General features: G+C 36.4%; 1 protein-coding gene across 10 annotated transcripts in view; it reads left to right on the forward strand.

Moving 5' to 3' along the window:
- The first annotated feature begins 956 nt into the window (after positions 1 to 956).
- Positions 957 to 15,102, forward strand: part of LOC128558707 (uncharacterized) — a 72,291-nt gene continuing 58,145 nt past the window's right edge. For 9 of the 10 annotated variants that reach the window (XR_008371877.1, XR_008371883.1, XR_008371881.1 and 6 more), the window contains exon 1: positions 1,960 to 2,095. Coding sequence is in view for 2 of the 10 variants with exons in the window: in XM_053548868.1 (XP_053404843.1) it covers positions 1,981 to 2,095 (115 nt within the window). In the remaining 8 variants the exon portion in view is untranslated. Of the gene's footprint in view, positions 1,032 to 1,959; positions 2,096 to 15,102 lie in introns of those variants that run through there. The other variant, XM_053548867.1, reaches the window with a different exon arrangement.

The following is a 15,102-nucleotide window of genomic DNA, read 5'->3' on the forward strand; positions in this document are numbered from 1 at the left end:
CGGATTAGGGATTATGTCGGATTAAAATGCCCCGCTACCCCATTGCACCATTGCCCCGCTGCCCCAACTCTCCGAAACGCCTCGTTATATACTACTAATAAAACCAGAACTAAACATTGTTATTTGTCTTTGAAACGTCCTGACGTCTTTCCTGTTTAAGGACGTTGATTTCCCGCGCTTTGTTTAAATACTCTGCTATAAGAAATAGTTCTAAAAAGAAAGCCGTTCAATTGATTTTATTTTTATTATTATATCTTTATATCGGTATGCAAGAAAAAGATTCTGTCACTGGTTATAGGTGCACGCCTAAACAGTTACCCTCGAGGCCGGAAATTCCCATCTGCACCTACAACTAGTGAAAGAATCTTATTATCCCCGCCGTTTAGCTATTATACCTTCTACCCCCGCCTTCTAGCTGCCACGCGTTCTATCCCCGCCTTCTAGCTGTCACGCGTTCTATCTCCTCCACAAGGTGACACGAGTTCTATCTTGCAGTCTATCCGTCACACATACTATCTCCGCCGTCCAGCTGACATGTCTTCTATTCCCGATGTGCAACTGACACACCTGCAGCTGGCATTTAATATCCCGCCGCCCAACTGACACGCCTGCTATCCCCGATGTGCGGCTGACACGCCTGCTATCCCTGTCGTCCAGCTGGCATGTTATATTCACGCCGTTTAACTGATACGTTGCAGCCACTGTCTACAGCGAGTCATTGCAGGTAATATTGTAGCCATACACAACATTTCCAGCGAGCTGGAACAGAAAGAAAACTGCAGTGAGTAATTGCAGGCCCACTGAACCCTTAATTATATGCAGCAGCGGTGGTGGTTTGTACCGGTGAGATGGGAGATAATTAAATCTGAAATAAAATGCAGCAAACTTGCTTATTTCCCCTTTCTCACTTGCTTGTTCAATATTGAAGTGTATCTCTTTTGCATGGGTATCACGAGTTTCACGGGAAATCCGTCTGTTTCTTGTTACATGTGCTCTCAAAATGTGGTACCAGTGAAACATAAAAAGTAAAGGTAAGAATTTTGTTCTTATTATGTGGATCTAAGATATTTCATATATATAATAATATACGATACATTTATATTTAGATATAAGCTGAGCTCGAATAAATATCTTCTTCCATTGTTTAAAAACAATAAGTATTACAGTCTGTGCAGTGTGTTATACTGTTATTGCAGTGAAACCGTGTGATTACACAGAGTTTAGTATTAACATCCTCACTGACCGTCTCTAATGCCCCTCCCCACACACACACTTTAGTATCGGCATTCTTGCTGAATCCCCGATAAAAAAACACACAGCTGCGTCTATGCCACGAGATCTTGCTGAATCCCCGCCAAACACACACAGCTTTTTAAATATTTTAGAAACAAAAATATCTTATTTTAATGTTCATAATATGACCAAAACTTGAATTTGAAAGAAAGATTATTTTCTAGCCAAATCTGTAAGAGTCGAAAATAAAATGATGATTTTTTTGTCTTGACAGGCGGCTTTGCTTTAAAGCGCACCATTTGTCGTGTAGAACTTCATATTTTTTACCGTGGGGGGACATCCGGGCCCCTTTCTATTTTTGGGCACGGAAATACCCGATGTTACTAACCGTTATTTTCCGCTGACGCACGAGCGATTGGAAGATACCATTTATGAAAGAAAGGGTAGGGGGCAGATTTGAAATATGAAAAAAGACTGAAATGAAACGTAAACATCGGCAATAAGTCAAAATAAGAAGGAAGAAATGCAACATTGTTAGGGATTCGATCAATGCAGTGATATGCAATTATTGAAAAATGACCTGCAAACTGCAAACAATTGTAAATAAACCCTTATTGCAACTACTGTCCATTATCCAATGAAATCGTCCGCTTGATTTGACCTACTATATATACGGAAATTCAAATTTTGACCTTCAGAAATATAGCACTTGCCAAGTATTACACATTGACTAACAAAGTTATCAAGATGGCTTGTCTTAGCAGTTGCTGGATTTCTGTTCACCGTTTTTGTTCTTCCCTGTTCCAGAGGTTGAGGTCTTTTGCCCTGCGGCTTGGCCAGTCGCAGGGCGAGGGTGGGACTTGTAAGTACATTTTCGATTTTCAGTATTTCATTTTCAGTCATTCTTCGTGGATTTCTTTATCTTTTTATGAATTCAGTTATAAAGTTAAAGATATGTTTACTGACTGGAAATATCTGAATGTTCATGCATGTGCTCAAGTTAAGAAAATTGTGCTGGCGGACTCGAACTCGCAACACAGGGATCCGTCACGTGCTATGATAGAGGGGTAAAATCTCTTTGAAATGTTTTTTAAATGAAATACAGTTGGTTTGTCAGTTCCGGATCATAGGGATTCCGGATCACAGCACTGTTTACACTTACATGACGAAGATGATAAATCATTTAGTTCTTAGCATGAAATTTTGTTTCAATAAGAGAAATAACATACCAAAATATAAGTTTTACAGATCGCTGGAATGTGAAAAAAATCATATTTTTTCAATCCATGTGATCCGGAACTCACGCAACAGGGACGCAACACGATCGAGAAACCATTTTTAAACAAGAAAATATTTTATTCTTTCAAGTCTGTCAAAATGTAGTGATTGGGTTGGCTGATAGTCGAACTAATCCGACGTATACAGTTTGTTTTATATTGTGACGGTCAAACTGTAACTGCGGTGGCTGCAAGTAAAAAATTGAAAAGCAGCCACTCAGCGACAGTAAGCTTGTCTAGGTTGGCTGATAGAAAACAATAATCATTTCACAGGTGTCAGTGCATTTAAGTTAATTACTGTACTGGTTGGGAACCATTTTCCGGACACATTTTCATATTTCAGCTCCATTATTCCCTAATAAAATATTTGACATAAATAAAGCTCACACTGCACAAACTTCAGCTCCTTCCACATCCGATGTTGTAATCAGCATCGCGTTGGGATGTAAAATATGGGTTCCATGGGGCCTCAAATGGGGTCACTAAAATGAGTTATTTTTCCTGTCATGTAAACCAGTTTCCGGACAAATATTTTGACAGTGTTTTGTTGTTAATTTGATATCAAATTAAATAATTAAACTACTTCTACACATTTCTTCATCATTCATCTCTTCAAAATTGCACACGAAACGTAACTCGACTTTCAATAGCAGCTACGAAAGCAAACCAAGGTTGACTAAAAAAACTCGATTTTCGTCTTATACGAATTCTTGACAATTCCAATAGATATAGAATAAAATTAGTGCAAAAATCGATAGCCCTGCATCTTACGTAACTTTTAGCGTTAAATTAAAAGTAGAACATGTTATCAGCAGACAATCATTATGTAGTTTGATTATTTCTTCCCCACTTGATACCTCGGAATGTGTGAACTACTGCGCATGCGCAATGCTATCTTCAGGACAAAAGGTTGTTTTGTGAACGCAGGTGATTTATCATAAAAAAAAAGCAAACATTATACAGCCGTATAAAATAGTGGTTTTCTGTAGACAAGAAGAACAAACATCTAAATGATATAGATGAAACAATTACATGAATAACAACAAAATAAAGCAGACATTACATGTGTCCGGAAACTAGTCCTGTCCGGAAAATAGTTCCCAACCAGTAAAATGATCAAAAACTGACCAAAATGATTCGAAACTGACTGGGATGTGACACCACTGTTGCTCCTGCAGAATAATTATTTACTTTGAATTTTCAAACAAAATGTGCTAATTTAAAAAGCAAAAGGATTTTCCTTTCTCCCTGGGCAAAAATTTGTTTTAAAAGATATAGTCTGTAATGTAGACCAATCAGTTTCCAGATGATAACTCAAGAACACTTAGGCCTAGGATCATGAAAGTTGATAGGAAGTTATTTCGAAGAAATATTTTTTGCTTGACAGGGCAGAACTTGCGATTTGCTGCAAACGTGCTCAGGGGTCGTTTGTACAAGATTTTACCATTTTTAATGGAAATTCTACAAAAAAGGCAGTCCCTCGTCAAACTGTACAGAAGTGTTTACATTAATGACAAAGAATTGCATGGAACAAGCGTTTCTGGTTTGAAGAGTATACATGTGGGTTCCTGTCTCACTGGTTGTTTTCAGTCAAACGCGAAAAGGTCATTAGAAAACGTACCAATGATAGCATAAATGTAGTCTGTTGGCCATATTTCTCCGCCGCTTCTGCGACGAATCTTACACAGCCGCGGCGTTGGAAACACCGCTTCTGCGAAAGCTATGGTCAGCGTGACTATATATCCATGTCAAATTTTAGACAGGCTTACTGTGGCTGAGTTACTAATTGACTTTTGCAGCCACAGCAGTTTGACCGTCACAGTAATTAAAACAAACTGTACATGTCAGATTAGTTTGACTATGTCAAATTTCTATTTATATCTATCTATACTGCCGTGCCCTCTTTCCCCCTTTTATTATGATATGAATAATTGTGGAAAAAATATGATTTGTCGCGAAAATGAAGATATTTCAGGGTTTTTTCTAGCTATTTTGGGAACATAGCCTATACCCCCAAAATTGGGAGTTTTGACTCGTAAATGTTCCAGATTGGGAAATATTTAGCCCCATAGGATATAGATAAGGATGTATTTAAGCTCTTTCTCATACACTTGTTTCACATTGTACAACCTCTTTAACACACTTGCATTACAAAATTGTCCATAATTTGGTCAATATTTGTGCAATTTTGGTGAATTTTTTTTCAGAATGTAGAATTTTTGCACTCATTTTGGAAAAAATACATACTTTTTGGCATTGGGAATTATACCAATGCATGATTACCTCACCTGATTTTAAATCAAACTGGATTTATCTTGGTAAATATTTATAGAACTCATTGGAAATTTTATTACTTGTCTTCAGCTGGATTGAGGCAATCAGGGTAGATAGCCATGGACTGATTTTTGTCAAATTACCTCCCTTTGTTTTAAATTAAAATGGGTGTATCTCAATAACCAATGATGATACTGATTTGAATTGTCATTTATGCCATCAGATGGAATTGTACAATCAGGGTAGATAACTTTTGACTGAATTTATGACAAATTACCTCCCTTTATTTTATGTAAATGAATATATCTCAGCAGCATCTAATGAGATTTGTTTCAGATGTTGTTTAAGTCTTCCAGGGCAAGAAATAGTCATGCTAGTACAAAAATACAGCACTTGAGTCTAGGACCCTCAAACTTCATATGGAAATTGGCCCTGACTAGGTCAAAAAGGACTGTTACAAGAAAATATTGATCCTGATTGTATTTAATGTATATTCTTATGTGCTCTATGTCAAATCATATCATTTTGAGCAATTTAACTCAGGTGAGTGATATAGGGCCATCATGGCCCTCTTGTTGAAAACAACTTGGATATCAGTAGTACAAGAATATAGTATAATTATAGTTAATAGTCAAATTGTTTAAAGGTCTGTTATATAGAGAATAAAAAGTTTCTGTCTTACAAATTTAGATTTATTAAGTGAGTCGGAGAAAACATATTTTCGTAGACAAACTTAATGAATTTAAATTCGTAAGACAGTAACTTAATATTCTATTTATCCTACATTCTGATCTAAAATCATTCTTTAATTAAAATTCAAATTTACTACCAACTAGTTCTGAGTCGAGATCTGCTTTGCATAGAAATGTAAAAATAACTACAACCCAACATTGCCATATATGCATATGCTACAAAAAGTAGTATTGTCACTGACCAGATAAAGCAAAATTTATCATACCCCATTGATTTTTGCATGTAGGTAGGATATAGACAAAATATAGAATTTGTAGTGCATATCAGTTTGTGCAAATTAGTTTGCATCTTATATATTAGACTTAATTATTAGCTTGCCTATGATAATTGAATTAAAGGTATATGTACATGAAACTGAGATATTATGAAACAATTACTATGTTATCTTAAGAAATATAATTTGTTTTGTAAATAGCAATCATGTCTAGTTGATAAATTTAAATAATAGTAATTACAGAAGATTGCAAACTAGGTAAAAGTATTATGTTGAGCTATTGATAAAATTACTTTATGTTAAGATCATGATCTGCGCTGGTAGCAAAGGCAGAATCAATCATGTCCAGCATGATAAGGGCTAACCGCTAGACCACGGAAGCCCCTAAGTCCTGTATAGAATCAGAAATAGACATATAATTGACTTACAGTTCATATTCTTTTTTTTGTCCACTCATCTGAATCATCATGAAAAGGCAAATTGAACAAGTGGTTTAAAACATGATTTGTAGGAGAAAAAAATGATCTTGGAATAAAATCAATTGAAATATGCCTCTTCTTTGGAGCCTTTCACTGAGCACCCATTTTACAACTAGCACAATTGCTGCCAACAACATCTACACTACGCATCAAAAGAAAGTATACACATAAGAAAAAAATTAAGTATATCTAAATTTTTAGAGATATCTGTGATATCTAAACAAAGAAAAATCTTCAAGTGACAACTCCTAAACAGATGGTCCAATTTTGAAAAAAATTCACAGAAATGATCCTATAGTCACCCTCTACCAAGACTGTTCAAATTATACCAATTGTGCTTAAATTATACCGATTGGTCAAAAAACATGGCTGCCATAGGGCGTGGTCACTTTTCCCTAAATGTATATAGTGGAAATTTAAAAAATCTTGTGTGAAACCGCTAACCAGATTTTAAAATAATTTTACACAAATTGCCCTTGTGTGACCTGTTACCAAGATTATTCAAATCATTCTGATTCATCAAAAAACCTACAAGTCGGCAAACCAGTTAAATTCATGTCAATTTTTTTTTTTAATTTCTTAAAGAAAGTTAATGAAATTCAAGGTATAATGTCTCTGTCTTATGAAGATTTCCGCAGCTGAAAATGTCTAAGTATAACTTCTCCGCAGCATGAAATAGTCAGAGTCAGAATTTCCGCAGCTGAGAAATGTTTAAATGTCATTATTCCGCATGTTCTCTGCATATTCACAGATTCTCCACTTTTCCACAACTTTTCCGCATTTTCTCTGCTTCTTAAAATGCAATGCGGAAATCTGAGCTAAGGGTATAGCCGAATAACGGCTGTTAAAACGGCCGGAAAAAAACCTGTATTTTAAGGCGATGATATCTTTTTCATAAATAATGGTATTATTTAGGATTAAATTAGGAAATGGTTGTTAAGAAAAAGAAAAGCAAGCATTCTGTGTGTTAGCCATTGCTTTTGTTCCACAAGAATTGAAGCAAAGTAAAATTATAGCGTTTTTTGGAAGGCATTCTCATTGTTTCTGTCAATCGAGCAGATACCATCCTCGTTATTGAAATGGACATACATTGACACAGACCCCTTTTCTAAAATTTAGCGATAATAAGCAATGACCAACCAATATAAAGATAAAACATGGGTCTTCTATAGGAGAGATCATTGTGACGCATTAACACCTGTTTATCTGTTGGTGGACAAAACAAAATGTTTTTACGTTGTTTGTATATGGGATAGGAATTTTACTTCTTAATAACTTTTTATCTCATTTATGGATTCTAAAAATTCAAAAAGTCTTGAAATACTTACAATTTTCATATTTTTGTATTCAGATATCTTTTTAGCTCATCTGATTTTTTGAAAAAAAAAGTTATTGTCATCACTTGAGCGGTGTCGACGTAGGCGTTGCCTGGTTAAGTTTTATGTTTAAGTCAGCTTTTCTCCTAAACTATCAAAGCTATTGCTTTGAAACTTGGAACACTTGTTCACCATCATAAGCTGACCCTGTACAGCAAGAAACATAACTCCATCCTGCTTTTTGCAAGATTTATGGCCCCTTTTGGACTTAGAAAATATCAGATTTCTTGGTTAAGTTTTATGTTTTAGGTCAGCTTTTCTCCTAAACTATCAAAGCTATTGCTTTGAAACTTGGAACACTTGTTCACCATCATAAGCTGACCCTGTATAGCAAGAAACATAACTCCATCCTGCTTTTTGCAAGATTTATGGCCCCTTTTGGACTTAGAAAATATCAGATTTCTTGGTTAAGTTTTATGTTTTTGGTCAGCTTTTCTCCTAAACTATCAAAGCTATTGCTTTGAAACTTGGAACACTTGTTCACCATCATAAGCTGACCCTGTATAGCAAGAAACATAACTCCATCCTGCTTTTTGCAAGATTTATGGCCCCTTTTGGACTTAGAAAATATCAGATTTGTTGGTTAAGTTTTATGTTTTAGGTCAGCTTTTCTCCTAAACTATCAAAGCTATTGCTTTGAAACTTGGAACACTTGTTCACCATCATAAGCTGACCCTGTACAGCAAGAAACATAACTCCATCCTGCTTTTTGCAAGATTTATGGCCCCTTTTGAACTTAGAAAATATCAGATTTCTTGGTTAAGTTTTATGTTTTAGGTCAGCTTTTCTCCTAAACTATCAAAGCTGTTGCTTTAAAACTTGCAACACTTGTTCACCATCATAAGCGGACACTGTACATCAAGAAACATAACTCTATCCTGCATTTTGCAAAAATGATGGCCCTTTTTAGACTTAGAAAATCATGGGTAGGATAATATTTCTGTTATACAAAAAATCAGATGAGCGTCAGCACCCGCAAGGCGGTGCTCTTGTTTCAAATTTGCTACCAAGATCCAACCACATAGACCCATTCTTGTTTGTACTTGCCAATTGAATTGCGACCTCTGAAACACAAAGTCTGTCAGTACCTGTTATCTTGTTTAAAGTGTTTAAAATATTCACCCATCAACAAGATATGAATTCGGCTGTTCCACTGATATTTTATTGCAGCAGTGTATGCAGATAGATATTGCCTGTAGACATTGTGACACTACCTGTTTGCTTTCCCTTTTTAGCTCACCTGAGCCGAATTTTAAGGCTTGTGTTGAGCTTTTGTGATCGCTCAGTGTCCATTGTTTCCATCAACATTTTCTAAAAAAATCTGCTTGAAAACCACTGGGCAGAATAACACCAAACTTCACAGAAATGATACTAAAGTGGCCCCCTTTCAGAACTCAGTTCAACTGTTCAAAATCAAAGAATCGAATTCCATGCAGAACTCTAGTTGCCATGGCAACCGAAAGTGTCAGAATTTTCTGTTTTGGTCCTTAATCAGCCGTAAAAAGGTTTCATTTATGTTTTGATTTGATATTAGAAATGTTAACATCAGGTAATTTAGATGTTTTAATGCTATCTATTTCCTTTTGGAACTAGAATGGTATCTGGCACCTATACTGACTTACAGCATAATACCTTTGTTTTAATAACATGACCATGTATTGCTCTAAAAGTTTGAAGTCACATCATGTGCTGCACTAACTGGTATGCGTGGGACATGGTACACATTTGTTTGCCGCAGATGCATAAAAACAAAATCACAAGGGGATAATCTTACGAGCAACCAACACTGTCAGATACACACTGTTATTTTCTATAGTAAAACAGTTTGCTAGTTGTAAGCTGTAGCTTCATTTGGCTGTTCCAAACAGAAAATTCAACTGGCAAAGAGACATCCAAGAATGTAGACTTAAAGCGAACATTCTTCATGATTATCTGGTTGTGGTACTGTCTCAATACGTTTACAAGGCATAGGATATCTTTACTTATGGTTATGACGTTTTAAAAGATTCAAGAAGCGCACATGACAACTGAAGGGATAGGTTGTTCTATCATGCAAAGAAATATCAAAATGAAGCCAGAGAATATATTTTCTTAAGCAATTAGCCGTAATAAAAACAAACTCACCTACCCCCCACCCCTGAGAGATGTAGCAAATAACATTATATGAAGCAGGTTGTAGACAGGCATTTATAGCATACATTGGCATTGCTAATCCTGTCAACTGGAAATGGTCAAGAGAACTGGTACTTGGCTTTAATTATGCAATATGCTTCATAATTAGCTGCTATAAGTTGGAGGAAACTCTTCAATGTAACTACAAGAATACATATAGTGAAATACTGGCAAATTACAGTTTTAGTTAAATATTGAAAGGGTTGTTACACAGATAATTAAAAGTTGTTTGTTTCGGATAACCTTATTGTAACTTTTCTTTCAACTTTTGTAAGTTTATCAGATACATGAAATTATTATATTCAGGGTTTTTTTTTTCTGGCTAATTTGAGAACATAGCCGTATACCCCTAAAATTGGGAATTTTGACGTGTAAATGTTCCAAATTGGGAAATATTTAGTCACATAGAATATAGTAAGGATGTGTTTAAGCACTTTCTCATACACTTGTTTCACATTGTAGAACCTCTTTAACATACTTTCATTACAAAATTGTCCATAATTGGTCATTTTTAGCTCGACTATACGAAATATAAGGAGAGCTGTCCTACTTGCCCCGGCGTCGGCGTCTTTCCGCGTCCCCACCTTGGTTAAAGTTTTGGTGCACTTTCTCTTTTTATGCCCCCGAAGGGAGGCATATAGTTTTTGAACCGTCTGTCAGTCTGTCCGCAATTTTCGTGTCCGGTCCATATCTTTGTCATCGATGGATGGATTTTCAAATAACTTGGCATGAATGTGTACCACAGTAAGACGACGTGTCGCGCGCAAGACCCAGGTCCGTAGCTCAAAGGTCAAGGTCACACTTAGACATTAAAGGATAGTGCATTGATGGGCGTGTCCGGACCATATCTTTGTCATCGATGGATGGATTTTCAAATAACTTGGCATGAATGTGTACCACAGTAAGACGACGTGTCGCACACAAGACCCAGGTCCGTAGCTCAAAGGTCAAGGTCACACTTAGACATTAAAGGATAGTGCATTGATGGGCGTGTCCGGTCCATATCTTTGTCATCGATGGATGGATTTTCAAATAACTTGGCATGAATGTGTACCACAGTAAGACGACGTGTCGCACGCAAGACCCAGGTCCGTAGCTCAAAGGTCAAGGTCACACTTAGACATTAAAGGTCATTTTTCATGATAGTGCATTGATGGGTATGTCCGGTCCATATCATTGTCATTCATGCATGGATTTTAAAATAACTACGCATGAATGTATGACACAGTAAGACGACGTGTCGTGCGCAAGACCCAGCTCCGTAGGTCAAAGGTCCTAAACTCTAACATCGGCCATAACTATTCATTCAAAGTGCCATCGGGGGCATGTGTCATCATATGGAGACAGCTCTTGTTTCAACTTATCTCAGTAATTACTTGATGGATTTGATTCAAACTTAAAATTCTTATTCCTCATCATCATCCACATCATCTGACATAAGGGCCATAACTCTGGCACCTATATTTCATGAATTATCCCCCTTTTTCACTTCGATTTTCAGGTTAAAGTTTTAATGCACTATCACTCTGTCTCTGTTATTACTGAATGGATTTGATTCAAACTTAAAATAGTTGTTCAACATCATCACCCACATCATATGACACAAGGTGCATAACTCTGGCACCATTTTTTCAAGAATTATTCCCCCTTTTTACTTAGAATTTCAGGTTAAAGTTTTGGTGCACTTTCACTCTACCTCTGTTATTACTGAATGGATTTGATTCAAACTTAAAATAGTTGTTCAGCATCATCACCCACATCATATGACACAAGATGCATAACTCTGGCACAATTTTTCATGAATTATTCCCCTTTTTACTTAGAATTTCAGGTTAAAGTTTTATGCACTTTCACTCTATCTCTGTTATTACTGAATGGATCTGATTCAAACTTAAACAATTGTTCATCATCATTACCCTTATCATATGACACAAGGTGCCTAACTCTGGGACCAATTTTTCACGAATTATTTCCCCTTTTTACTTAGAATTTTAGGTTAAAGTTTTGATGCACTTTCAATCTGTCTCTGTTATTACTGAATGGATTTGATTCAAACTTAAAATAGTTGTTCAACATCATCACCCACACCATATGACGCAAGCTGCATAACTCTGGCACCAATTTTTCATTAATTATTCCCCCTTTTTACTTAGAATTTTAGGTTAAAGTTTTGATGCACTTTCACTCTGTCTCTGTTTTTACTGAATGGATTTGATTCAAACTTAAATTAATTGTTCAACATCATCACCCACACTGTATGACACAAGCTGCATAACTCTGGCACCAGTATTTAATGAAATATGCCCCTTTTTGCTTTGGATATACTTATATAGTGTTTTGATACATTTTATCTTTACCTCTCTTATTACTTTAAGTTGATATTTTTGACATAGACTCTTGCTATTGTGCAATATCTTCATCCACAATTGGAGTCATTAAACACTCCAGTGACAGCTCTTGTTTCCTCAGATGTGCCCATTTTCACTATCCAGCATCGAAATAGTCGAGCGCGCTGTCTGCTGTGACAGCTCTTGTTCCAGTACGTACCAGTACGCGTAGGTTTGATTTAAATGCGTTTTTCGTAAATTTTAAAACATATTTACGCAAATATGCATCTTATCTGGTGCTCTGCCTAATTATGTGCCTAGCTCAAAAAAGTATTTTATGTAAATTTATGAAACCTTGCTTGAGTCTTTATCATGTGACCTTGCACATTTGGCTTTCTTCTTGAGAATCTTAGTGCTTATTACAGAGTTATGGCCCTTGAAATAGCCACAATAGTGGATTATTTGTTTGTGATGCTCATAGCTTTTTATGGCCTAGAATATTTCAAATTCTTTTCATGAAATGTTTGTTGAGGTTACTTCATTAAGACTGATTTGGATTATTGCCCCTTACATGTGACAAATGTACCAGTGGAGGACACACCCTGTGTGCTACAGACACATTCTAGTTTAATTTGGTGTTGAGAGGCATCTGGTATTGGAGTGGCGTGAAGCATTGAGGGGATAGTTATCGGAGGATTGTCTCCTGACCCCTCCAAGGTTGTTGAAATATTTTTTGCAAATTGCACCATAAATGACATGATACCATTGCATTTAATAGATACCATATAACCACTTAATCACCAGAGGGCGTTGTCACTTTTCCCTAGAATATATATTGTGGAAACTTTCTTGTGTGAAACTGCTAGCCAGTTTTAAAATAACTTAACACAAATTGTTATTGTGTGACCTTCTGCTAATAATGTTCAAATTTTTTCAGATTTGTAAAAAAAAACAACCATTAACTCCAGAAGGCATTGTCACTTTTCATCAACTATTTCTTTAAACAACATCTCCTCCAAAACCACTGAATGGATTTTGATGAAACTTTACACAAATAATCTCTGGGTAACCCTCTTTCAAAATTCAAATTCCAATATTTTGGTATTAACAGTCATTAACAGTCATTGTCTTACCAAAATAACTGGCGTCAGATCAAAAAGAAAATGCCTCTGTACATGTTATACCCTACCCCTAGGTATTCTATAATTAAGAACCTTGGTCATGAAGGGGAAAACCCTAACCCTAACACTATTTTATTATTTATCTGTTTTGAATAAAGGAAATATGTGATTGCATGTTCCTCTGTGAGACTGTTTGTCCATCATAATTTGTGTCCTGAGCAAAACTAAATACAAATTATTGACTTCAAATTTGGGACAAGGGTACATGCCAGTAAGAAGCTGTGTAGAGTGCTTAAACAGTCTGTAGGGCAAAGGTCAAGGTCACAAACAGTGCTGAAAGTTAAAATTAGCCAACATATTTTGTGTCTGGAGCATAAATCAATAAAAATGCAAGGTATTGACTTCAAACATGGTTTGTGGGTATATAGGATGAGGCCCAACTCTAGGGTGTCTAAATTTAACATAAACATATCTGTAGGGGAAAAAATCTTCTTGTCTGAAAGTTCGAAGCCTAGGCCTTGGATATTGGGTATGTAGCATTGCTTAGTGGATCTCATACAAGATTGTTCATATTATGCCCCAGAGGCCCCGTCCCGGATGTCTTTTGTTATATAAGTTATATAGGAATAGATACTTCAAAAGTTATCAAATCATATTTCCTAGAGTGCTTTATCATAATTGCCTGATGACCCAAAGTGATTAGGGATTACTTGACTGTGACCTTGATCTACTGACCTACTTTCTTATTTTTTCAAGATACAGCCTTGAAATTTGGATGACATGTACAGTTTTTCACACCAGTCTTAAAACTGACTCTCAGTGACCATGAATTTGACATACTGACCTGCTTTCTAATATTTTAGCATCAGTTTGCCATTTTAAACATGTGCTTTATATTACTCAGATGAGCGATTCAGTTTCCTCAAATGTGCCCAGTTTCACTGTCAAGCATCAAAATATTCAAGCATGCTGTCTCCTCTGACAGCTCTTATTGTGACTACTACTGCTTCTGTAGATGATGATGCAGAAATTGGAACTGTTTAAGCTTGTGTTATCACTGTTGCTGCTGACACTGATGATAGTAATGATGACTGCTGCTTCAATTTCTTAATTATTCAACTGTTATTGTCACTGGTCTGAAAAGGTGAAAATGATCATCAGATGTTCATGATGGAAACAAAGTCACAATGCTAAATAATTTACTCCGCATAATGATTGTCAATTTAATATGAAGATTATTCTCAAACATTTTTATACGCCCGTTTGAAAAACGAGACGTATTATGGGAACGCCCCTGGCGGGCGGGCGGCGTCCACAGACTGTCCGGAGCATATCTTCTACATGCATGAAGGGTTTTTGATGAAACTTGGCACAGTTGTTCACCATCATGAGACGGAGTGTCATGCGCAAAAACCAGGTCCCTAGATCTAAGGTCAAGGTCACACTTAGAGGTCAAAGGTCAAATTCAAGAATGACTTTGTCCGGAGCATATCTTCTTCATGCATAGAGGGATTTTGATGAAAGTTGGCACAATTGTTCATCATCATGAGACGCAGTGTCATGCGCAAGAACCGGGTCCCTAGGTCTAAGGTCAAGGTCACACTTAGAGGTCAAAGGATACAAAAAAGAAAACTTTGTCCAGAGCATGTCTTCTTCATGCATGGAGGGATTTTGATATAACTTGGCACAAATGTTCACCACCATGAGGCGGAGTGTCATGCGCAGGAACCAGGTCCCTAGGTCTAAGGTCAAGGTCACACTTAGAGGTCAAAGGATACAAGAATGAAAACCTTGTCTGGAGCATTTCTTCTTCATGCATAGAGGGATTTTGATATAACTTTGCACAAATGTTCACCACCACAAGGCGGAGTGTCAT

This window comes from Mercenaria mercenaria, chromosome 7, assembly GCF_021730395.1.
Source record: "Mercenaria mercenaria strain notata chromosome 7, MADL_Memer_1, whole genome shotgun sequence".
NCBI lineage: Eukaryota > Metazoa > Mollusca > Bivalvia > Venerida > Veneridae > Mercenaria > Mercenaria mercenaria.